Source organism: Acinonyx jubatus, chromosome B1 (genome assembly GCF_027475565.1).
Source record: "Acinonyx jubatus isolate Ajub_Pintada_27869175 chromosome B1, VMU_Ajub_asm_v1.0, whole genome shotgun sequence".
In the NCBI taxonomy this organism is placed as follows: Eukaryota; Metazoa; Chordata; class Mammalia; order Carnivora; family Felidae; genus Acinonyx; species Acinonyx jubatus.
In genome coordinates, this window is record NC_069382.1 from 99,122,668 (window position 1) to 99,149,658 (window position 26,991).

At 34.1% G+C, this 26,991-nt stretch overlaps 1 protein-coding gene across 9 annotated transcripts in view; it reads right to left on the reverse strand.

Moving 5' to 3' along the window:
- Positions 1-26,991, reverse strand: part of AFG2A (AFG2 AAA ATPase homolog A) — a 365,578-nt gene that overhangs the window by 299,648 nt on the left and 38,939 nt on the right. For all 9 annotated transcript variants that reach the window (XR_008296147.1, XM_027063957.2, XM_015074610.3 and 6 more), the window contains exon 10: positions 10,841-10,995. Coding sequence is in view for 8 of the 9 variants with exons in the window: in XM_027063957.2 (XP_026919758.1) it covers positions 10,841-10,995 (155 nt within the window). In the remaining variant the exon portion in view is untranslated. The remainder of the gene's footprint in view (positions 1-10,840; positions 10,996-26,991) is intronic.

Here is a 26,991-nt window from a genome sequence, read left to right on the forward strand (position 1 = left end):
TTCCAAGTAATTTAACCACACCCAGAACAAACTTTAGGAGTATTTTTATAAATATAAAAATAATCCAGCTGCCAACAAAGTAAAATTCAAAATTTCTGGAATCTAATCAAAAAGTACAAGCATGCAAAGAAAATACAGCCCATAAGAAGAAGAAAGATCAATAAGTTGAAGCTGATTGAGAAATTATAGTTGATCGAATAAAGACATTAAAATAGTTGTTCTAAATGTATTCCATATGTTCAAAGAAAGGAAACACTAAAAACACTAAGTAGAGAAGAAGAAAATATAAAAAGGATAAAAATCAAATTTCTAGAGAAGAAAGCTAATTTAATGTCTATAATTTTAAAAATGCAATGGATAGCGCTTATAGCAGATTAGAAATTCCAGGGGGGTCAAATAAGTTAGTAGAATGGTAAGCAAAACAACAGAAAGTAACTAAAATAAAGCAAAGAGAAAAAGAAAAGAAAAAAATGGACTTAGCATTACTGAGCTTTGGGACAATCTCAAGCAGACAAATGTACATGTATATTTTGAGTCCCCAGTGAGATAGTCAGGCAAGAAACAAACTAAATATTTAAAGAAATAATGGCCAATTTTTTTTTCAAATTTGATTAAAACTATAAACCCATACATACAAGACCATCAATGAACCAGCACATGAAACATGAAGAAAGCTACAAAGGCACATCATAATTAAATTGCTTAAAACCAATGCTAAAGAGAAAATATTAAAAGCAACCAGAGAATAAAATATATATTACATATGGAAAACAAAGCAAATGGAGATAGCAAATTTCTTTTCAAAAATATTGCAAGAAAGAAGAGTGGAGGAAAAACAGTAAAGAATTTGGGGGGAGGGAGGATACTATCAACCCAAATTCTTTATCCAGTGAAAACGTGAAAGTATCTTTGTAAAACAAACAAAAAAACCCCCTTTTTTCAGACATAAGAAAACTGGAATAATTCATGACCAACACACCTGCATTACAGGAAATGTTAAATAAGCCTTTTAGGAAGAAGGAAAATGATACCAGATGGAAATCTGAATCTATACAAAAGACAAAAGAAGATGAAATGATAACTACATTGAATAAATATAAAGATTTTTTTCTTTTAAATCTCTTCAAAAGAAAATACCATTTAGAGCAAAATGATGACAATATACTGTGGGGTTTACAAAATATGTGAAAGTAAAATGTATGACAACAGCACAAAGGCCAGAAGGGGAGCGATGGAAGTAAACTGTTTTAAGGTTCTTATTATACTATACATATGATATATTATCACTTGAAGGTAGACTGTGATAAGTTAAAGATGTCTCAAGGGAAATTTAAAAATATTATGAACTAAATGGAAATAAAATACAACATATCAAATACGTGGGATGCATTTAAAGCAACTGAAAGCTTATATTAGAAAAGAAAACCTAAAATTATTAACCACAATTCCTATCTTAAGAAAAAAAGAAGAACAAATTAAGCCTCATGCTAACAAAAGGAAGGAAATAAAGATGAGAGTAGAAATAAGTGAAATCAAAACCAGAAAAACAATGAAACACAACACTGACAATTTGAAAAGATCAGTAAAATTGATAGACCTTCAGTCAGACTAACCATGGGGCGGAAAAAAGACACAAATTACCAATATGAGATATAAAAGACAGGACATCACTACTCATTTGGTAGACAGTAAAATGATAACAAGAGAAAACTATGAATGACTAACTCCATCAATCCAACAAAGCGAAATGGACCAATTCCTTAAAAGATACAAACTACCAAAACTCACTCAAGAAAAAAACAAAAAACTCGAATAGTCTGTATTTATTGAAAAATTAAATTGTACTTAAGTCTTCCAAATAATTAAAATTCTAGACCCAGATGGTTTCATTGCAATACATTTAAGGAATTAATACTAATTTTACACAATTTCTTCCAACACATAAATGATGAGAGACCACGTTCCAATTCATTCCATAATACCAGCATTTCCCTAATACCAAAACCAGACAAAAAACTTCATTTAAAAAAAAAAACTACAGACAAATCTCTCTCATGAACATATATAAAAAGGGTGCTATGTCACAATTCCACTTGAGTGGAATTCATCCAGAAATACAAGATGGATTCAACACTGAAAATCAATGTAATTCACTGTATTGACAAACAAAAAAACAAATTATGATCATTTCTACGATGCCGAAAATGCATTCAACAGAACTCAACAACCATTTTGGATTTAAAAAAAAAAAAAAAATTCTCTCTTCAAACTAGGAATAGGAATAGAAAGGAACTTCACCTAATAAAGAACTTCCAAAAAAAAAAAAAAAAAAACTACCATCATACTTGATGGTGAGGGAGGGAATAAAGAGTTGTTTAATATAGGTATGGAGTTTCAGTTTGGGAAAAAGAAAAATTTCTGGAGATCTGGAGATGGATGGTGGTAATAACTGCACAGCAATGTAAGCATACTTAATGAGGCCAAATTATACATTTAAAAATAGTTAAAATGGCAAATTTTATGCTATGTATATTTTACCACAGGTTAAAAAAAAAAACACTTTTCTCATATATGGTCCTCCTGACTGCAAGCTATAATTGTAGTTTCTATAATGCTACCATCACACACAAAAGAGCAGGGTTAACCCTACCTGGGGGGGCGGGGGTGGGGGGGAGTTAGTCAAAGACCTAAATGTAAGAACTAAAACTATAAACTCTTAAAATATAAGGTAAATCTTCACAACCTTGGATTTGGCAATGGTTTCTCAAATGTGGTACCAGAAGTACACACAAGAAAAGAAAAAACAGATGCACTGGACTTCATCAAAATTAAAAACTTGTGCTTCCAGGGTCACTATTAAGAAAATGAAAGAGGCAGCCCACTGAATAAGATAAACTATTACAAATCATACATATCTGATATCAGATATCATGTATCTAATAAAGGACTTGTATCCAGAATACATAAGAATTCTTACTACTCAATAATAAAAAGACAAATAAATAACCCAATTAAAAAGGGGCAAAGGATCTGAATAGACATTTCTCCAAAGAAGATACACACAACGGCCAATAAGCAAATGAAAAGATGCTCGTATCATTAGTCACTAAAGAAATGCAAATAAAAAATCACAATGAGATATCATTTCACACCCACTAGGATAGCTATAACCAAAAAGATAGTAAGTTTTAATGAGGTTATGTAGAAACAGGAACTCTCCATACACTGCCGGTGGGGATGTAAAATGGTAGTCACTTTGGAAAACTGTTAGTTCCTCAAAAGGTTAAACACAGAATTACCAACGACCTAGCAATTCTACTACTAGATATAGACCCAAAAGAATTAAAACAGATGCTCAAACAAAAACTTATATATAAATGTTCAAATTCAACTTTATTTATGAGTCAAAAGATAGAAGCAATCCCAATGTCTATCAACTAATGAAAAGATAAATCATAACGTGCAGTATCCATACAACAGAATATTACTTAGCAATAAAAAGGAATGAAGTACTGATACATGATGCATGGATAAACCTTGAAAATTTTATGCTTAGTGAAAGAAGCCAGTCACAAAGAATCAAGTATCTTATAATTCCATTTATATGAAATGTCTAGATTAGGCAAATCTATAGGGATATAAAATAGATAAATCTTTGCCTCAGGCTGGTGAGGATGGGCAGGTTGGGAGATGATGGGTAAAGGGTACAGCATTTCTTTTGGGGGATGATAAAAGGATGTTCTAAAGTTGACTACAGTAATGGCTGTACAACTCTTTAAATATACTTGACCACCAAAATATGCCCTTTAAAAAATGACTGAATTGACATGTGACATGTGACATGTGACCTCAATAAAGCTGTTACCAAAATATGAATATATACTTATATAGAAGGGAAAAGAACTATTTCTAAGAAATAAGAACATTTGTGAACCAAAATTCTTCACAAAATATTCAGTCATTTAACAAACTCTTATTATTTGGTTGTTACCATTTGCCAAGCAATGGAGATACAAAGATGAACAAGACAAAAGGTTCACAGGGATATATGCATATTTTGTGTATTAGGTGTATTATATCCACAAGCCATATATGTGTATTTTGTGGGTGTGTGTTAGGGATCACACTGCAAGATCTTTGGTAACTGAGAGGTCAGAAGACAATTTTCCAGGCAGAGAAGACCACACATGCAAAAACAGGAGTGGTTCAACAAGAGGAGAGCATAATGTTAGAAAAAAGTTAAGGAGGCACAAGGCAGGTTACAAATACCAAACTAAAGAGCTTAGACTTCATTCTAAAGATGATCAACTGGTAGTCATGCTGATGGCTTTTAAGCCAGATCAGTAATTTCTTTTGGATAAATTACTCAATGAAGAGATGGGAAGGACTAAAGGGCATGATCAGATGGTATATAATTACTCCATATCTGTACAAGGTGAAATAAAGAAGTATAGTACCACAGAAGAACCACACTAACTACCAATGAGTTCCTTTACACTAAATGAAAATCTGTGTTTTTAGCAAACACTCATCAAGTATTTCTTATTGACCAACTATAACATATAAGTATAGCATATATCTCTATGATAACCTCAACATTATTTATAAATTCAAAAGAAGACATGCATCAGAAAACAGCAAATTAAGAGCTTTCCTTCTATAATCTGACAGGAAAAGTCTTTCATTTCACCAAAGTTAACCAGAATCAGAGCTGAGAGCAGAAACTGCTCTCTCATGTCTCCTACAGACTAACTTTTCTATCTCTCTCATGTCTCCTACAGACTATAAGCCTGAGAAAAGTAAGGTATAAAAAGAAAAGTGGAATGAAAGAGTTAAACTTCTAAAATATTTAATACACTTAAAACTACAATCTTGATTTTGGCACAGAGTATTTCCTGGTTAAAAGTAATCTACTTTCCCAAATGTGCTTTCCTGTTCAATTGTTATTACTTAAAACTATAAAAATGCACAAGAGAAGTTGGCAGGGAAGACTGGGATCTTGGGAGTGATAGAAGACACTCTTCTGTCTAGACAACAAGAGGCAAAATCAAAAGAAACTGAATTCAAAAGACTTGCCAAGAACCAATATGGAATTAATAGAATTTCCACAGGTTGTGTATCTATTCCAAAAAAAGCAATCTGTTATTTAGTAAAGCATCCCAGAAACCCTCAATCCTTTGAATCTGTTAAAAATAAAGAACATATAGAATACAGTACTGTTTTTAAAGAACAGAAACTCAAATTCTTTCTAATTATCCTGAGGGTACATGAAGAATGAAATGTAATTATGGTCAATTAAACTATTTAACTCTCTGCACAGGAAAAGTAATGCTAATGAGCTCATCTTGTGAAATTCAACTGCCTTGTCACATTCTGATGTTCTATTCTCATCTGAAAAGATGCCAAATGAAAATACACCAGTCAATTTTGAATATGTAATTAGTGAAACAGTCTTTTGATTATTCATATAATTAAGTTTGCTACTATTTAAAATGGGAGTAAATGAGGTATGTTTATTTAACTAATGACATTTGGTATACACTCAATTTGACTGCTGACTACCTATAAACTTAATCTGGATCCAAGCTTACAAAGAGGTTTGAGGCAATACACTTAGTCTTAAGGCTCTAGTTACAATTCGCTTTTAAAAAGTGGGTTCAAATGAAAGTAGAGGCCTCTCTTTTTATTGACTTATAACTTATTCTGAACCAAATGTCCAAATTCTGAAAACTGCAATCCAAAAGCAGTACCAAAAGCATAAAGACGGATTATTTCCAAATAATGAAACAACCTAAAACTACCTAAAATGAAATAGGGAAACCCTGGGGGTGGGGATGATTTAAGATATATAAATGAATTAAACTTGATGGTAATCAATTTGTATATATTTGGTTCAGAATGCCATTTACCAGTGATCCAGTGATAATTGCTATGGTATATATAAAATGGCTTACTGTAAATACAATATGTAAATACAACTATTGAAAGCATTTTTTTTTTTTTGCTTATCTTAATAAAATAAGAATTTCTAATACATCAAGAAAGCAACATGTTTTGGTAGAAAATATAAAGGACTATTCTGTATCCTTCCAGAACAGACAACTTAGCACTATTACAGGCATATTTACTCCAAAATTGTTAAATTCACTGAATAAACAGTAAGGGTTAAAATTCGCTAAAGAAACCACTTGTTTTATAAAATACGAAGAATCTGAAGAATGTTACATGAAGGTAAACAAAAACATTAAGCTTTAGTACAGAAGAAGGATGCAATACTCTTTAAATATATGTAAATTGACCATCTGTTTTGTTTTGTTTTTCCAAGAGAATTATAGTTGTTCACTTATCCATTCAGCAAATATTGATTGGACATCTATTATGTGGTAGGACAAATATAAAGGATAAAAATAAGAACTGCTCTCACAGAATTTAAAATCCCTTAAAAAGCCATCCAGTTTAGACCAATTATCTAAAAATCTAAAATTTTTATAGAAAGAAGAAGATATATAATTGATAGTTTTTATTTTCTTATTTTAAGTCCCTACCCAAAGATTATCTAGTATTATTCCTCAAAATGAAAAATAAATTCTAGTGGCAGGCAAATAAAAAAGGACTAAAGTAAAAATAAAATAAGACTTTATTTAAGCTCTTTATAATTTTAAATTTTTATCACATAATTTTTATCACATAATTATAAATTAAAACAATCTTTCTGAGGGGAGAAAAAAACAGAGCTTAATGACATTTGCCTTAAACTTTAAAACCACATATTTCTGTCTGATAATTCCACTTCTGGGAAACATAAACGCAAAGGTTTGGACATAAATGTGTATATAACCATATTAGAAAAAAACAGGAAAAATAAACAGATTTTCTTTAGAATGGAAGAAGGATAAAACAATTACAGTTTACCACATAACAATCTATTAAACAGTCATTTAAAAGACGTTTGCTGAAAAATTTTAAAGTAAAATGTTTACCATATAATTTTATGTGAAAAAAGAAAAATGTAAAACTATATATTCTAAGATTAGTTATATTAAAATATCTATATGCATAGAAAAACAATCTTTAAAAAAATTTTAAACTATTAGAATTATAACAAAATATTAACAGTTGTTATTTCTGGGTGAAAAACCAAAATTTCAAAATGCACACTGACATAGTCAAAGATTCTAAGGATTCCTGTGGTAAAGAAATACATTTGATTTTAATTACCAATTAATTGTAAAATACATTTGACTTTTAATACACCAGTTGGTATAATCACCAATTCAGAAAGTCCACAAAAAGGAAACATTACATTTCAGTAAGTAGCTAACACTTGTGGTCTCCTGATTAATAATGCATTAATTACATTGTAATTGGCAATATTCCCACCTTAGGACATTTCTTTTCAATTTAAATATAACTAGGCAAGTGTGATTTAGAAGTCTTAATCTCACACGCTGAAATCTTTTCACAAAAGATGCTGAATGCTCAATTTACTATTTAAAAAATGTTCACAATTAACTACCTGCTTGAAACAGGTTTTCTATAGCAAAGTAAGTAGTAAACCTTCTGCAGATATAATTTGGAGATATTTTCGTATATGCGATAGTCTGAAAGCAGAAGAGAAAAATTTTAGCAATCCAATTATAGAAATGTTGACTTCTCAGGAAAATTTTTACAATCTGAAGTGAGCATAAAAAGCAATGTAAAAAAGTACTTTGACCAGGGCTAATCACCCTGGAGCTCATGAGTAACATCACAGCACACCATGGCCTTAGGCCAAGTAATAAAGTGCCAAATAGAAAATGGCACAAGTCCATGGATTGTAAATACTGTATCAGAAGAAAATAAAGGGGGAAAAAAAATCTCTCATTAGAGCAATTAAAAATGCAGTTGTAGTATCAGTTCCTCTGATGAATAAATCAGTTCGGCAATTCCAAAAGTGGACAGCCACTGTTCAAACACATTCTCTATTGGCAGTAATTTTAAATTTAAAAACCTCACTGTATGTTTCTCTAGTTCCTAAACTTTTTTAAACACTGAAGTATTTTTGGATGGTGTAGCTGGTTTATAACCCTATCACCCGAAATTTTCACATGTGGCATTTGATGAATATGCATTTACTTGACCCATTACATTATGTAACAGTAGCCAACAAAACACAGATAAATACAAGTAAAGATATTCATACCAATGTGCCCAAACTTTAGACCATAAATTCCAAAGAAATGAAAAGCTTCTACTAATCCAACATCAATCATTAATTATTCCATAATTCCATTTGTCAAATTATTCATACTAAATTAGCATGTTCTACTACAGAACTATAGTAGAACCCAAAGTAAAGCTGTAAGTTCATTAGTGAATTTGAAAATGTTTTCGAAAAAACATTTAAAATCACATTAAGTTGCCTAAACTAGAAGCTAGTCCTTAGAGATATTCCTAAGTGAGGGCACTGTTTTCCACCTTAATTGACAAAACAATTGTGTTCTATAAGAAGTAAACAAGCATCTTCATCACTTAAGCCTTTGCTAACTACCATAAAGTTTAGTGGCTCAAAAAAAACAGACATTTGATATTTCTGACAATTCTAAGAGTTAACTGGGTGGTTTTTCTGGTTTAGGTAAACTTCAGTAGGGGTGGGATAGTCTAGCATTGTGTCTGTCACATGTCTGACAATTGGCAGGATGGCTGAAAGGAGGGAATCTCAGCTAAGAGGGCTCACTTATGCTCCACATGGTATCTCACCCTCCAGGAAACAAGTACAGATATCATAGCATAACTAATGCAGGGATTCCAAGAGTCACAAGAAAAGGCAAGCCCAAGGTGCTTTCAAGTCTGCTTGCATCATGATTGCCAATATCCTATTAGCCAAAGCAAGTTACATGGCCAAGTACAAATTCAAAGGGTGGAAAACCTGACTCCATCTCTTTTATGGTAGGAGCTACAAAGTTGCAGTGCAAAAAGGGCAAACAGAATGGTGGGAAAAATCTGTAGTCAGTTTATGCAATCTACCACATTGCAAAATGCAGAAAGTATCTGCTCCACATGGTCCATGGCCAAATAAGTTTCCATAATAGCTCTCTTTCACACTTCTTCATATTTAAAAACCCTGAAAAGTCCTGCAGCAAAGAAATACAACTGATTTCATTTAAACCAGTACTTCCCAAACATATTTGGCCACAAAATACATTTTCCAAGGAACAGTCCCCTTTAAAAGTGAAAACCAAAAGAACAAAACAACAAAAAAAGTGAAAACAAACCCATTGATCTCTCCCCACTATATGGTTCCACACAGTCTATTCCATTGACTTAGTATCTTTTTAGTCTCTCTCAGTTTTTTTGTTTGTTTTAGCTTACAGCAATTATAAACCATTAGTTAATGACCAAGAGAACTGTTAATATACACACAATGGGGAAAAGAGTACAAAACTATGTCTGACTCTCTAATACGGCTCTAAGTTTTAAATAATTGTAACGTGTGAGCTTTTACAAGGGAGTATCTCAGAAGCAATAAGACAAACTCAAAAAAGAAAAACTAAAGAGGTGATATTATAGAAGCAAAGGGAAAGAGTAGTCACAAAGTTCCATTCTTCCATCAGTGCTCTCCTAAAGTGTCAGAGAGCAATCTATAAACTTTCCTCAAGCTATACCAAGATATAAACACTCCTTATGATCAAGCCAACTTTAACAGCCCATCCCTTACCCCAATACAATGCAGGACCCACCATCAATGCTTTGTTTCAATGCTCATTTTCTGCAAATATTAATATATTCAAAGAAACATTTCTTTCCTGAATGTTAGGCCTACTTGGGTGATAAGAGAACGTAACAGATGATCCCCGCCCCCCCCCCCCTTAAAAGGTAGCTTCTGATGTCCTTATGGTGATTTGATTGTGAACTGTGCAAAGCATGTCAATAATTGAGAAAATGTAAAAGAACCTGAGGAAACACCAGGCATCATAACTTGAAGATTTTTTTTATTCTAAAATTAGCCTAGTTGACATTTTCTTATAAGACTAAATATGCAATTAGCATACAACCCAGCAGTTGCACTCGTGGGCATTGATTTTGGAGAAATAAAAACTTACATTTACACAATACCTGTAGACGAATGTTCATAGCAACTTTATTCATAATTGTCCTAAACTGGAAACAGCTCAGATGTCCTTCAACAGGTGAATGACTAAGCAAATTATGGTACAGCCACACCATGGAATATGACTCAGCAACAGAAAGAACAAACTATTGTTGCACATAACAACTTGGATGAATCTCCTTGGAATTATGCTAAATGGGAAAAAACTAATAACAAATGGCTGTATAGTGTATAGTTAGATTTATATAACATTTCTAAAATGGCAGAATTTCACAAACAGGTACAGAACAAGGTTAGTATGGTTATGAAAGAGCAAAGCAAGAGATCACTGTGGTGATGGAACTATTCAATATCTCAATTCCAGTGACAGATACACAAAACTTTGCAAGTAATAAAACTGCACAGAACTAAACACACACACACACACACACACACACACACACACACACACAAATAAGTAACACTAGAAATCTGAATAAGATCAGTGATTATATCAGCATGAATATCCTGCTTGTGATAGTGTACTAATTGTTTGCAAGATGTTACCACGCAGGGGGAAAGTGAGTGAAGAATACACAAGATCTCCCTACAGTATTTCTTACAACTGCACTAAATCTCCAATTACATCCATAAAAATTTCAATTAAAAAAAATTTTTTTTTAAGTTTAGCCTGGGTATATTGTCTCTATGCAGTCTCTGTTTCTTTCAGAGTTAAACAGTGTGGCTAGCATGGGAGTACAAATGACTTACATTTGGTACATCGATTGCTACTTCCCTCATAGCACTGGGCCTGACGTCATTCATCCCTTGTAAGAAATCATTCAGAGTAATCTTCACCACCCCAGCCATCTTGCTATCAGAGAGATTAGGCTGTTTCTTCAAGACTCTCCGTAAGGCATAGAGACCTGCAAAGAGAAAAGTAATACAAGATTTATCTTCTACCCCATAAATACAGACTGAACCATTACCAATAAAAATAATAATAAACCCAAACTTCACACTTCTAGCATTTCAAATCGTTTGTTTATGTGTGTATATGAAGGTAGAAGGATAAGGAAGATGACTGAAAAATGTGGGCGATGAAGGCAAAAATCCAAATGCTTAGTTTGGGCAGTAAAAATATGACAAACTGGTATGAAATCTGAAAGACAGATATTTTATAAACATGAAATAAAATTTACAAAACAATATCTACAAAAAAAGACCATAAAGATTTATCAGAATAGCCTGGGAAATAACACACCTCTTGCCTCTGCCCTTTTTATTAATACATTCAATCCAGAGTTATAGGTTTTGTAAGGTATTGGCAGAATATCTTAAAGGAAATATTCAGTTGGCAGTCAGAAATGTGGTTTTGGAACTCAAGAAAGAATGAGACTTTAGAGCTGTGTGTGTAGACACAAGATCTCGAATTATATAGGAGAGACTTACAAAGACAGGCTAGAAAGGAACAAGGGATGGAAGAATGAGGGCTGAAGGCTCAATCTTAAGGAAGCCCATCATTTGAAAAGCATAAGAAATAACTGGACCCACAAAAGTATAGCCAACTAATCTTTGACAAAGCAGGAAAGAATATCCAATGGAAAAAAGACAGTCTCTTTAACAAATGGTGCTGGGAGAACTGGACAGCAACATGCAGAAGGATGAAACTAGACCACTTTCTCACACCATTCACAAAAATAAACTCAAAATGGATAAAGGACCTGAATGTGAGACAGGAAACCATCAAAACCCTAGAGGAGAAAGCAGGAAAAGACCTCTCTGACCTCAGAAGCAGCAATTTCTTACTTGACACATCTCCAACAGCAAGGGAATTAAAAGCAAAAGTGAACTACTAGGACCTCATGAAGATAAAAAGCTTCTGCACTGCAAAGGAAACAACCAACAAAACTATAAGGCAACCAACGGAATGGGAAAACATATTTGCAAATGACATATCAGACAAAGGGCTAGAATCCAAAATCTATAAAGAGCTCACCAAACTCCACACCCGAAAAACAAATAATCCAGTGAAGAAATGGGCAGAAAACACGAATAGACACTTCTCTAAAGAAGACATCTGGATGGCCAACAGGCACATGAAAAGATGCTTAACATCACTCCTCATCAGGGAAATACAAATCAAAACCACACTCAAATATCACCTCACGCCAGTCAGACTGGCCAAAATGAACAAATCAGGAGACTGTAGATGCTGGAGAGGATGTGGAGAAACGGGAACCCTCTTGCACTGTTGGTGGGAATGCAAATTGGTGCAGCCGCTCTGGAAAACAGTGTGGAGGTTCCTCAGAAAATTAAAAATAGATCTACCCTATGACCCAGCAATAGCACTGCTAGGAATTTACCCAAGTGATACAGGAGTGCTGATGCATAGGGGCACTTGTACCCCAATGTTTATAGTAGCACTCTCAACAATAGCCAAATGATGGAAAGAGCCTAAATGTCCATCAACTGATGAATAAATTGTGGTTTATATACACAATGGAATACTACGTGGCAATGAGAAAGAATGAAATATGGCCTTTTGTAGCAACGTGGATGGAACTAGAGAGTGTTATGCTAAGTGAAATAAGTCATACAGAGAAAGACAGATACCATATGTTTTCACTCTTATGTGGATCCTGAGAAACTTAACAGAAGACCATGGGGGAGGGGAAGGAGAAAAAATAAAAGAGGTTAGAGAGGGAGAGAGCCTAAACATAAGAGACTCTTAAAAACTGAGAATAAACTGAGGGTTGATGGGGGTGGGAGGGAGGGGAGGTTGGGTGAGGAGGGCACCTGTTGGGATGAACACTGGGTGTTGTATGGAAACCAATTTGACAATAAATTTCATATTAAAAAAAAAGAAATGATGATTTTAAAAAAGAATTAATAGAAGAGATAGAGGAGTGGAATCAGAATAGTAAAATACTGCAGTAGCCAGGGGCGACTGGGTGGCTCAGTTGGTTAAGCGGCTGACTTCGGCTCAGGTCATGATCTCACAGCCCGTGAGTTTGAGCCCCGCGTTGGGCTCTGTGCTGACAGCTCAGAGCCTGGAGCCTGTTTCGGATTCTGTGTCTCCCTCTCTCTGACCCTCCCCCGTTCATGCTCTGTCTCTCTCTGTCTCAAAAATAAACGTTAAAAAAAAAAAAATTAAAAAAAAATACTGCAGTAGCCAAAAAGATGTTTAACCAAGTCAAATTTAGAAAGATCAAGAATAACTTAAAAGAGATCATGCTGACCTGTAAAGTTACAGATGCAAATTCTTTGTTTTTGCTATTTGCTTGCAGTTTCAACACTAACAGGACTAAATGTTCTAATTCCCCTTCCTTCACAACTAGTTGCCAGATTTAGAGCCCTCTGATCTGTGGCAAAGACCTTTAGGCAGCAAAGTCCCTATCTACCTGCTCTCTGCCATAGAGTCTTTAATGAAATGCTACTTTTATGTTCCAGTGAACAATGAAATTCCAATTAGAAGAATTTTAGTCTCAGAGACCTCTTAGAAATCCAGTCTGAATAACCAAACTTGTCCTGGGACACTAGCTAGTTCCATCATGTTTAATGGTCTTTCGTCTGAAATGCTATGCCTCTGTGAATTTTTTACATAGTTAAAATGATACCATAAATATCATTTTACTTGCTTTCATTTATTTGAAATTTTCCAGAGAAACAGAAGCAATGATGCAAGGAAGGCAGACAGAAACTCCCCAAAACAGAGAGCTAGGTATCTTTTGATTAGTAGGAAAAAAGTAAATACCTCAGTGACATTCAAAAAATAGATCTACAGTAATCTTTCCCAGGAAATTATCAGTGTAAGTCTAATATTCATGGAAGACTCTGAGATAGTAAGCTAAATGGGAAAAATAGCTACACAAGAGGAAACTGAAAATATATGTAAAAAAAAAAAAATCATTATTTTCTAGAGCAAATGTCTTAGGCCATCTTAGGTCTATCTTACAAACACCCACTTGGTTTTTCTGCCTTCCAAAATCCTGAAGACAAATCTTCACATCTCTCGCATTTCTGCTTATCTTTTGAGCAAAAGCACTAACTGCCTCTGTTCCAGATATATCTTTTCAAGGATGTCTGTACACACGAAGATAGATTATCTCCCTCCAAAGCAAAAGGGAGACATGTTTACGGTCTATTACAAAAGATTTGGGTTCCCTAAATTCAGGGTTCTCTTCCTATAATGTCTTGTCTGGAAACAGAAGTCACCCAGCCCTCTTCTTTGTGTCACTCGGTAAAAACTGAGGCTCAAGGAACCTGTGCAAATGCTGCTGTTGTGGCTACTTCTGTTGCTATAATATTCTGTCCTCCATGATCCATAAATACCATATCTTCTGCAAGTACTTGGGAAAGCTTGCAAGTAGGGTAAAATCTCAGACCCTTCACAACTCTTGACACAAAAATAAAAGTTTGTGTTAAATTAGGTTGTTTCACTGCCCAACACATATTTTAATTAAATGGTACAATAGCATTAAAAAACTGAACTAAATAGACAATACTGCAGTAATAACATGCTATGTTATATTAAACAGCACGTGAGGTGCCCAAAAGAACTTAAGCAATTCCTACAGAATCTTACATAGATGTAAATAATCAAAAGACCAGAAAAATCTGACTCTTCTTCGTGTCTCAAATGGCTATTTAGCAATTTTTGTCAATATTTTTAATTAAACCAGATACCTCACTCTTACTCTTATCTAAAGAGATACTCTTTAGTATCTCTTACTGAGATACTAAGAACTTAAACAAAAGAAGTAGTCAAATAATTTTCCTGTCAAATTTATGTCATGTAAACATAAAGTTTGATAATAAAGAAAACCAATTATTTTCATCCGACAGAGTCGGAAAACACAAACAACATACAGTTTTAAAAAGTATGTACAGGTGTGCGTGGGTGGCTCAGTCGGTTGAGCATCTGACTCTTGATTTTACCTCAGGTCACGATCTTTGAGCCCCGTGTAGGGCTCCAGCAGGGGTAGAGAGCCTACTTAGGAGTCTCCCTTTTCCCTTCCCTCTCCTTCTGCCCCTCCCCCGCTTTTGTTCACTTGCACACACACACACAATCTCTCTCTCTCTCTCTCTCTCTCTCTCAAAAAATTAAGTTAAAAAAAAGCCTATACAGAGGTTGCTCAGTCGGTTAAGCGACCGACTTCGGCTCAGGTTATGATCTCAGGGGTTGTGGATTCGAGCCCCGTATCAGGCTCTATGATGACAGCTCAGAGCCTGGAGCCTGCTTTGGCTTCTGCATCTCCCTCTCTCTCTGCACATCCCCCACTTGTGCTTTCTCTCTGTGTCTCAGAAAAAAACATTAAATTTGTTTTTTAAAAAAAAGCATATGCAATATTCATAATTGTATACTTATAACATGGCAAAATGTCTGCAATTTCAAATGCAAACTACAGAATTTAGAATTTGGCAAAAATTCCACATCTATGAAGATAGCAAGAAAAAAAGAAGTAATTCCCAATGACAGAAAAGGCCAAAGAACAAAGACTGGAGTTTTCAAAAGTTAAAAAACAGTAAAACAGGGATACCTGGATGGCTCAGTCAGTTAAGAAGCCAACTCTTGATTTAGGCTCAGGTCGTGATCTCACAGTTTGTGAGTTTGAGCCCTGTGCTGGGCTCTGTGCTTACAGCACAGAGCTTGCTTTGGATTCTCTCTCTCCCTCTCTCTCTGCCCCTTCCCTTGCTCGCTCTCTCTCTCTCTCTCTCTCTCTCTCTCAAAATAAATAAACTTGAGTAAAATATAAAGACTGATTCTGTGAATAACACGGCACAACTTAACATATCCAAATGATTGGTAATACATATTTACCAATGATTTGACCATTTCTAAAAATATTTTCAGAACTTCTCTTTTTATTTGCTTTTTAAGATTATAAATCATGCGCAGAAAATGAATTGTTCAGGCTTTGATTTATCATTTACTTTAGTCTCTAGACAGAAATACTGAAGTCTACCTACTAATTCTCCAATAAATTTAAAATTAAAAGATGAAAGTGAGCCACTACTGAGTGCATATCAATCAAGAGTTGAAATAAAGGTTTGAGGTAAAGTCAATCAAGTTAGTAAAAACAGTACATTAAATCCAAGCACTTACTTTTGCTTCCTCCTAAATAAAACCCCACTACAATGAGTGTAAAGAGATTTTTATGAAGTAACATAAACCTGGAAGGGCAAATAGGAGAGGAAACAATGTAACAGCAACCAAAATTTCAGAAGCTGGATAGCAAATGAATAAGCAGTAACTGAATATAACTGACCCAGGAAAGCTGACACACAAGCATACAATGAAAAAAAATCTGAGAGCAACCAGATTTATGCCACAGATGCCCTTCCTATTGACCCCACCCAAATTTAATCAAAAAAGCTAAAAACTTAGGACAGCACAAATCACTTCTAAAAAAAAAGAAAAAAAAAGAAAAAGAAAAGTCAGGGTTAGAAACAGAAAAATGGAAGATTAGAAGAGAAGTCTATTAGGAAGTAGTTAGATCATAAAGATCCCCTCCCCAATTTCACGGAGTCAGATGACTTTTCCTGTACCCTGTACCCTACATCTGAAGATATATTCTCTAAGCAACACAAAATATTTCTGAATTGAGGGGACACAAAGGACAGTTAAAGACAAGGGAATCATACTGCATAGAGAAACCCATTCTGCTGTTCCCCACTGTTCCTAGGGTTTACAGTCAGGATATACCTGCCCACATGTGAAGCCAAAAAATCCTTCTCCTGGAAAGGTACCAGGCTAAGAGTGACAAAGGTGCACTCAAGGAAAAGGCCCATGCAGAACTCACTACACAGAAGACCACAAGCTCACAAGCTCCAAGAGTTCACAGTACCTAATCAATTTTTAGTAGCAACACTTTCAAATATGAGAAAACACCCAAAGATCACTAGATATCTAAGGACATCTTCTAACAAGCACTATAAAGAACAAAATACATAGAAAAAAAAAAAAGCAACCTAGAAGAACCAGAGATAATGTAAGAAGAAACAAATATAAGAGGAGTGATGCCCTGCAAGATGATTTGGGTAATTTAAGAAATGCAAGTAGTTAGGATCTAGAGCAAAATTGCAGCAAGTTTTTGCCTCCCCTCTGCAATAAAGCCAAGAACTATTTTTTTAAACAGAAGTAAACAATCTGCTCAAGATGAGCTTCCAATGAAGTACTAGGATCAAGAAGAGATGCTGAGCAGAGACTGAGATAACCTCAGAGCCCACCATTACCATGCAGAGGTAGCAAGGAAGGGAGCATGCTGTTAGTATGGAACGGTACACAAAACTCGCTACTTCTCTCTTATAATTGCCTTCCTTTTCTATACATTTCTGCCCTATCTGTATTAAATATTTGTTTCCTAAAGCTTAATATTTTCTAATAACAATACTCAGCTTATTAGTTTTCAACCTTTCTTTATTTCCTATATAAGAATTTCAGGTTGTAAATTTCCCTGTAAGCACTGCTTTAGCTATATACCACACAATTTGACATAGTTGCATTGTCCAATTCCAAACAGCTTTTTATCTGCATACTATAATTCCACTAATGAATTATTTAGAATTTTCTAATTTCCAAAGTATAAAATTGTTTAATTTATTGATTTTAACTTAAATGAATTTTGGCCAGAGAATAAGGTCTATATTAAATGAAATTTTTTTAATTGTAAATTCATAAATGTTCTATGTGTGTCTCAATAGATATGTTTGTTGTTGGTTTCAGTGTTCCAAATATATATCCATTATGTCAAGTCTGTTGATTGTGTTATTCAAATCTTCTCTATCCTCAACCATTGACAGAGATGCATTAAAACTCTCACACTAAAACAGATATTCTGTTCATTTCTCCTTGTAGTTACAGAAAGTTTTGCTTTATACATTTCAAAGCTACCCTATCAATTGCATCAGGTTTAAAACAGTTATGCCTTCCTCATAAATTGAATGGTTTTATCAGTATGTAGTACTCATCTTTATCTGCAGGAATGGTTTTTGTCTTAAAATTACTTGGTCTAATGTTAACATGGCTATCGTCTAATCCCTACCAACTCTTTTTCTTGCATTCTTTCAGACTGATTGATTTTTGTTTTGTTCTTTTCACATTTCATTTTGCCTTCTACTAGTTTTGAAGTTATACAGTCTTTTTCTATTATGTTAGTAGTTATACTAGAAATGTTAATGTATGTATTTACATTAATGGAGCACAATTAATCAAAGTAAAGTCAATCATGAGGCTGCCAGGAAATAAATATAGGTAAGTCAGTGAGATAGATATCCCACATCATTCTTCCGTAGAAAGGGTTTTTAACATCCAGGAGAAACATTTGTTTGTTTTCTCTATTTGGTTTGTATTATTAGTTCTCTCTATATTTCATTTGTACCTTCTTTTCTCTTTTACCAAAACCACCAATATGTGGTCCTATCTCTTGACTGGTGCTTGGTCTAACTTTATAATCTTAAAACTCTTTCCAAAGAATGAATTTTTTGTTCTTTCATTCCACTGAATCTAACTTTATATTTTTAATTTTCCTCCCCTTTGGATTTACTCTGTTGTTCTTATCCAACTAGTTGAGCTGAATGCAGTTCTTTTTAACCCTTCTTATTTCCTAATAAAAGTGTTACGATTACATCTTAGAGAAAACTTAAAACACAGAATTTTTACCAACATTCTGTTTGTTTTTTTTTATTTTATGTTTATTTATTTTTGAGGGAGAGAGAGAGTGTGAGCGGGGGGGGGGGGGGGGGGCGGCACAGAGAGAGAGGGAAACACAGAATCTGAAGCAGGCTCCAGTCTCTGAACTGTCAGCACAGAGCCCAATGCAGGGCTCGAACTCATGAACCATGATATCTATGACCTGAGCCAAAGTCAGACACTTAACCAACTGAGCGACCCAGGCGCCCCTATTCTTCTTCTTTTTTTTTAAGTTTACTTATTTATTTTGAGGAAGAGCACACGAGCAGTGGAGGGGCAGAGAGAGGAGGGGAGAGAGAGAATCCCATGCAGACTCTGCGTTGTCAGTGCAGAGCCCAATGCAGGCCTTGATCCTATGAACTGGAAGATCATGACCTGAGCTGATTTCAAGAGTTGGGACAGTCAACTGACTGAGCCACCCAGGAGCCCCACTAACATTCCATTCTTAATATTTAATTTGCTATATGACTTCTTTTGAAGCTCACAGAGAGATTATTTGAGTGTTGTCTAATTTAGCTTTCAGGTGTACCACTTAGTAAATTACTGACTCTCAGCTTGAAAACATGCTTCTATACCCAGCTTTGTAACACTACAAGGAGTTGAGACTGCAAATTACATTTCAGCTCCATGGTAGGCTTTGCCAATGTTAGAGCAAAGCTCTAGAGGGAGACAGCAAAGCTGAAGGGGGAAGAAAGGACTCACTCCCTCTTATTTACATCCCATACATTTCCTATACGTTTACTATTCCTGTGACTGCCATTCTACCAACTCTTAAGGGACAACAGCACCAACCTAGCAGTGCCACTTTCTAAGAGGTCTGAGTCAGCCTTCAAAGTATCAGGCTACTCTTCAGGGGTCTGAGTTACAGCTCAGCTTCTAGGTTTTAATAATCTCAACCTATGCCCTTTCCCCCCTACCAGACTTAGGAGTGAGAACTGCTTCCTATAGTTGCTACTCTCCTTTCAATTACCTAGTTAAAATTTTATAATGTTATTCTTTCTATTAAATTTTCTCTGTAAAAAAAAAAAAAACTGGTATAGGGGTGCCTGGGTGGTTCAGTCGATTAAGCATCCGACTTCGACTCAGGTCATGATCTCAACAGCTTGTGAGTTCGGGCCCCTAGTCGGTCTCTGTGCTGACAGCTCAGAGCCTGGAGCCTGCTTTGAATTCTGTGTCTCCCTCTCTCTCCCCTTCCCTGCTGATGCCCTGCTGATTCTCTCTATCAAAAATAAATAAACATTAAAAAAATTTTTTTAAAAACTGGTATAGGTTCTATCTCCTAACTGGATCATGACAGAAATAACAATCCCATGACTTGTTTTTAGAATTTCCCTTTTTCTCTGTCCTCATTATATAGACTGAGGCTTTTATAAGTAGAGAAAAACCAAATGTTTGGGAGGCTAATGTAATCTTGACTTCAAATTAAATAAGAAAAAAACATTTTTCAGCTAATGGACATGGGGCAAAAGTTCTAAATAACATATTAGCTATCTAAATCTAACAATGTATTTAAAAATCTATATATTCACAAAGAGTTTTTCTCAGAAATAAAAGGCCAGTTGATCAGAAAATCTATTAACTCCCTACACTGTCTAACTTGAGAATAATTATAATTATTTTTACTGATACAGAAAAACATATTTGATAAGATTCAACATCTATTTATGATAAAAATAATTTAAAACACTCTTAGGAAAGTGTATTTGATTAAGATTATATTCCAGCAATCTTTAGCACCAAACATTACACTTAATGAAAAGACTTTATATGAATTCTCTAAAACTGGTAACAAGACAAGGATGCCAGTATCACTATCACTAGATAATTCAATCGTGGAGGCCCTGGCTATTAAGAATAGAAAAAATAAGGCCACAGCAACTTCTTACTCAACACGTCTCTGGAGGCAAGGGAAACAAAAGCAAAAATGAACTATTGGGACCTCATCAAAATAAAAACCTTCTGCACAGCAAAGCAAACAATCAGAAAATCTAAAAGGCAACCGACAAAACGGGAGAAGATATTTGCCCACAACACATCGGATAAAGGGTTAGTACCCAAAATCTATAAAGAACTTATCAAACTCAACACCCCCCCCCAAAAAAAAAAAATAACCCAGTGAAGAAATGGGAAAAAGACATGAATAGACACTTCTCCAAAGAAGATATCCAGATGGCCAACCGAAACATGAAAAAATATTCAACATCACTCATCATCAGGGAAATACAAATCAAAACCACAATGAGATATCACCTTACACCTGTCAGAATGGCTAACATTAACAACTCAGGGAACAACAGATGTTGGCAAGGATGTGGACAAAGAGGAACTCTTTTGCATTGTTGGTGGGAATGCAAGCTGGTGCAGCCACTCTAAAAAACAGTATAGAGGTTCCTCAAAAAATTAAAAATAGAACTACCCTATGACCCAGCAATTGCACTACTAGGTATTTATCCAAGGGATACAGGTGTGCTATTTCGAAGGGACACATGCACCTCAATGTTTATAGCAGCACTATCAACAATAGCCAAAGTATGGAAAGAGCCCCAATGTCCATCAATGGATGATTGGATAAAGAAGTTGTGGTGTATATGTGTGTGTGTGTGTGTGTGTATACACATACGTACAATGGAGTATTAGTTGGCAATCAAAAAGAATGAAATCTTGTCATTTGCAACTATGTGGATGGAACTAGAGGCTATTAAGCTAAGCGAAATTAGTCAGAGAAAGACAAATATCATATGACTTTACTCATATGAGGACTTTAAGACACAGAACAGATGAACCCAAGGGAAGGGAAGCAAAAATAATATAAAAACACGGAGGGAGACAAAACATAAGAGATTCTTAAATATGAAGAACAAACAGAGGATTACTAGAGAGGTTGTGGGAGGGTGGATGGGCTAAACGGGTAAGGGGCATTAAAGAATCTACTCCTGAAATCACTGTTGCACTATATGCTAACTTATTTGGATGTAAATTTAAAAAATTAAAAAAAAACATAAATAAATAAAAGAATAGAAAAAAGAAAAGTGAAATAATGGTAAAAGGATGGAAAGAGATAAAATTTCCATTACTCACACATGACAATCATCTACCCAGAAAAGCCAAAACAATTAAAAGAAAACTATTAGAATTAATAAGTTAAACAAGGCTGAAGACCAAAAAAAAAAAAAAAAAAAAAAAAAAATCAATATAAAATTTCTCTACACCAAGAAGAACAAATTTAAAATACCATTAAAAAAAAAAAAACAGCATTAGCAATAATCACAAAACTGATAAATTAACTGGGTATCAACCTACAAGACATACAAGACTTCTATGGATAAATTTTAACAAAGAGAAAAATATGAATAAAAGACATTCTAGGTCCTTGAATGGGATGACAATACCATAAAAATATCCATTATACTCAAAACAATCTACTTATTATTTTAAATGCAATCCCAATCAAAATGTTGATTGCATATCAGCAGGTTAATTAGAATAAATCTTCCCTAAAAACAGTATTAAGGAATTAAGGTCTATATATAACTAAGTCAACAATAATGCAAATAAATAAGCAGAATTTATCTTACCAGACATTAAGATATACTACAATTAACAGTATTAAAAATAGCGTATGGGGCATCTGGGTAGCTCAGTCAGTTAAACGTCTGACTTTGGCTCTGGTCATAATCTCACACATCGTGAGTTTGAGCCCCACATAGGACTCTCTGTTGTCAGCACAGAACCCACTTCATCCTCTGCCCCCTGCTCTCTCTGCCTCTCTCCCATTCACATGGACACTCTCTCTCAAAAGTAAATAAAAATTTTAAAAATAAATTAAAAAAAATAAAAATAGTGTGTAAAAGTTATAAAACTGGGGCACCTGGGTGGCTTAGTCGGTTAAGCATCCAACTCTTGATTTGGCTCAGATCATGACCTCATGGTGGTGACATGGAGCCCTACATTGGGCTTGTGCTTAAGATTTTCTTTCTCTCTCCCTCTCTCTCTCTCTCTCCCCCCCAACCCTCCCCTGCTCATGTACACACTCTCTCTCTCTCTCTCTCTCAAAAAAAAAAAAAAAAAAGTTATAAGACTAAAAAGACCGCAACAGGGCACAGTTCAGAGACAGATTCATATACATATAATTTAATATATGATAAACTTGTGATAATATATCACAAATCAATGAGGGAAGAAAGCACAGGCTGTTTAGTAGCTGACAAATGAATAATGGGAAAATTGGCTCATTGTGTGGATCCATAGGCATTGGGACTCTAATGAGTTTTCTTGGTAGACAACATTTCATACATGCTGTCTCAACTCATTGCTAGAGGAATTACACATGTCTTGTGCTACTTCACTGGGAGAGGACTCTTGGAAGTTTGTTCCAGGCTTCCTCCACAACTTGCCCCATGAACCTTTTCCCTTTGCTAAAATCTACCTTGTATCCTTTGCATTGTAATAAATCAGAGCTGTCAGTATAACTATATGCTAAGACCTGTGACTCCTGCTGGTGAAGCATCAAACTTGGGCATGGTCATAGGGATCCTGAATATGTAGATAAATATAAATGAATAATTGTATAAAACAATGTTTTGAGGGGCGCCTGGGTGTCTCCCTCTCTCTCTGACCCTCCCCCGTTCATGCTCTGTCTCTCTCTGTCTCAAAAATAAATAAACGTTAAAAAAAATTTTTTTTAAACAATGTTTTGAGGGTAAAGAGAATCAAAGTGCTCCCAAAGTGTTTGAACAATTCTATATTAATCTTTGATGAGCCAAGGAAATATAATATGTAAGATAAACACTAAAAAACAAGTTAAAATGTATAGCTAAAAAGATAACAGGAGGAAAATAAAATAATAAAAATACTTGCCTATTTCAAGAGAAAGCAAGACAAGGGTGGGGGACATAAAACAGATGGGACAAATAGAAGACAGGTTAAATCTAACTATTTAAGATAGTACCCAAATTTAAACGTAATATGTACTTGAATTGAGACAGCATTAGATGGATTAAAAAAATAAAACCCAAATTTGTGCTATTTACAAAAGATATGTTCTGAAAATATAAAGATAGAAAAGATTGAAAGTAAAAGAATAAAGAAATACCATGCAAACATAAAAATAAAATAATGCTGCTTTATCTACTATCAGACTTTAAGCAAGAGGTATTGCTAGATATTTCAGGATAATAAAAGGGTCAGTCCACCAAGAATGTATAAAATTCTAAATTAATACCTACTAACAAAAGTCTCACAATATAAAAAGCAAAATTAAGCACAGTGAAAGGAGAAATGGACAAATATGCAACCAAGTTACTTACAGACTTTAACACATTTCCCTCAGCAGCCCAAAATTACATATTTATAGACAGACATATTTACAAGATATAAAAACAAAATTAACCCAGTTATCCTAATTGGCATATATAGAAAAAAATTTCCAAAATAATAAAATAGATTTCAAGTATAATTGGAAGATGTACCAAAAATGACACAGGCTGAGACACAAAGCAACTCTGTGTATTTCAAGTAACAAAATCAGAAAGCATATGTTCTCTGACCACAGAATAGCAAAATCAGTAACAAAAAGACACCAAAAAATACATAAATATTTAGAAATTAATCAATATATTTCCAATAACTTATGGATCAAAAGAAAAAAATCCAATAAAAATTGTAATTTTTAAAAACTAAATAATAATGAAAATATAACATGAAAATTTGTGGGATGCTGCTAAAGCTGTACTTAAAAAAATAGTAACAGGCATAATGTACATATTAGAAAAGAAAAAGGACTGAAGTCAATAAGGTCCTCATCTTCTAAAATGAACAATAAAATAAACCAAAAAAGAAAAACAGTAGGAGGGAAATAATAAAGAAGTTAATACAATAGAACACAAACATACAAATAAAAAATATTAAAGCCAAGGGGCACCCTCGTGGCTCAGTTGGTTGGGCATCCGACTTCGGCTCAGGTCATGATCTCACAGCTTGAAAGTTCAAGCCCCACGTTGGGTTCTGTGCTGACAGAACCTAGAGCCTGCTTAGGATTCTGTGTTTCCCTCTCTCTCTGCTCCTCCCCTGTTTGTGCCTGTGCATGCTCTCTGTCTTTCTCTCTCTCAAAAATAAATAAACATTAAAAGCCAAAGTTTATTCTCTGAAAAGGCTAATAAAACTGAGAAAACTCTGGCATATGAATCAAGGCAATGTGAAAGAAGGCACACACTACCAATATCAATATTGAAATAGGAGACATCACTACAGAACCTACAGATATTGAAAAGCTAACAAGATACCAGGAATAATCTTATAGCAAATAATAAGAAATTTCATATGAACAAATTTCTAGGAGAAATCTTACCAAAACCAACATGCAAACAAAAAAAGTACATAACTGAATATTCCAATAGCTATTAAATAAATTAATTCTGTAATTAAAACTTTTACAGACAAAATTCCAAACACAAATGGCTCCACTGGAAAACGCTACTATTTAAGGATGAATATAATACTAAGCTTACAAAAACTCTTCCAGAGAAAAAATAAACAATTCCTAAATTGACTCATAAGGCCAGCAAAACCTTGTTCCTCAAATCTGAAGAGTGTATTATGTGAAAAAAAAAAACCGAATCTCTCTCATGGACATAGGTACAAATATCCTAAACAAAACATCACCAAAAATGTAAATATATAAATAAAGGATTATACATCATGACAAGATGGTTATGTTCCAAGAATATGAGGTTGGTTTCATATTTGAAAATCAAACAACACCTTCTCCACATTAATAGAAGAGAAACAATAGGATTATCTCAATAGACACAGATAATATGATAAAAAATCAATATTAATTATAAAACAAACTAGGAATAGAAAGAAATTCTTTACCAGATTAGCTGCAAAAAACATAGAGTGAGTATAATTCCTAACTGGAAAATATTAGAAACTTTCTCCCTAGGATAAAGAATGAGATAAGAATGACTGTTGTTATTGCTTATGTTAAATACTATGTTAGAAACCATAACCAGTGCAATAAAGCAAGAACAAGAAATAATAAGTGTAGAGATTAAAAAGAATGAAATAAAACTGTCATTATCAGCAGACTGTATACATGTAAAGTTAGGTAACATCATATACATAGAAAACTCAAAGAATCTACGTACACACTATTAAAATAAGTGAATTTAGCAAGGCAGGTAGACACAAAGTCAATACACAAAAATTTATTTTTCCTAGGTAACGGCGAAAAAAAACAATTATAAGGTGAAATTTTGATGCCATTTTTAACTGCATTAAAAAAAACCTAAATACCTAAGAATAAATATAACGTACATTTATGCAAGACTTCACAAAAAACTATGAGAGAAATTAAAGATTTAAAATAAGTGAAGAGATCTACCATGTTCATGGATTGCAAAGTTAGCCTTTGAACTCTCCTCAGATTGATCTAGAGATTTAAAATTTTCAGTCAAAGTTCAGTTTAGGGTGAAGGGAGCCTACCAAACTGATTTTTCAAGTTATAAGCAAATGTAAAGGGTCGAGAATAGTCAAGACAAAATTGATGAAGAAAAAAGGAACACTTACCCTCCAGAAATTAAGGCTTTTAATAAAGCTGATGTGATTAAAATCATTTCAGTATTTTACACAAGGATAAAGAGAGATCAAGGAAACAGAACAGAGAATTCAGAACAAACTCAAACTCTTAATTTATGACAAAGGTACCACTGCAGAGTAGGAAGGACAGATTGTCATTTCATTAACTGGTCTGGTACAACTTATTATCTACATAGAAAAAGTGAGTCAATCATAGATGGTAATGTGAAAGGTAAGACAATAAAACATCTTTACAATGAAAGAAGATAATATAAAATATTCATGGCAGTGGAACTGACATAGATTTCTCAAAGAGGATTCAAAAATCACTATCCACAAAGGAAAGTACTGATAAACAGGATTGGTTATATTTATATATATATATATATATAAAATAACAAATATGTAATAGTTACAAACTTCTGTTCCTCCAAAAACTATATGAAGAAAACAAAAATTAGGGTGGAAGGTAGGAAGGCATTTTAAATATATATATATATATATATATATACACACACACACACACATACATCTCTGAAGGTCTCATAACCAAATTATCCTAAGAATTCCTACAAATCAATTAATCAATTTTTTTTTTTTAAGGTCAGGAAACATACTTTTTTCTTTTTTTTTCTACCTTTATTTTTAT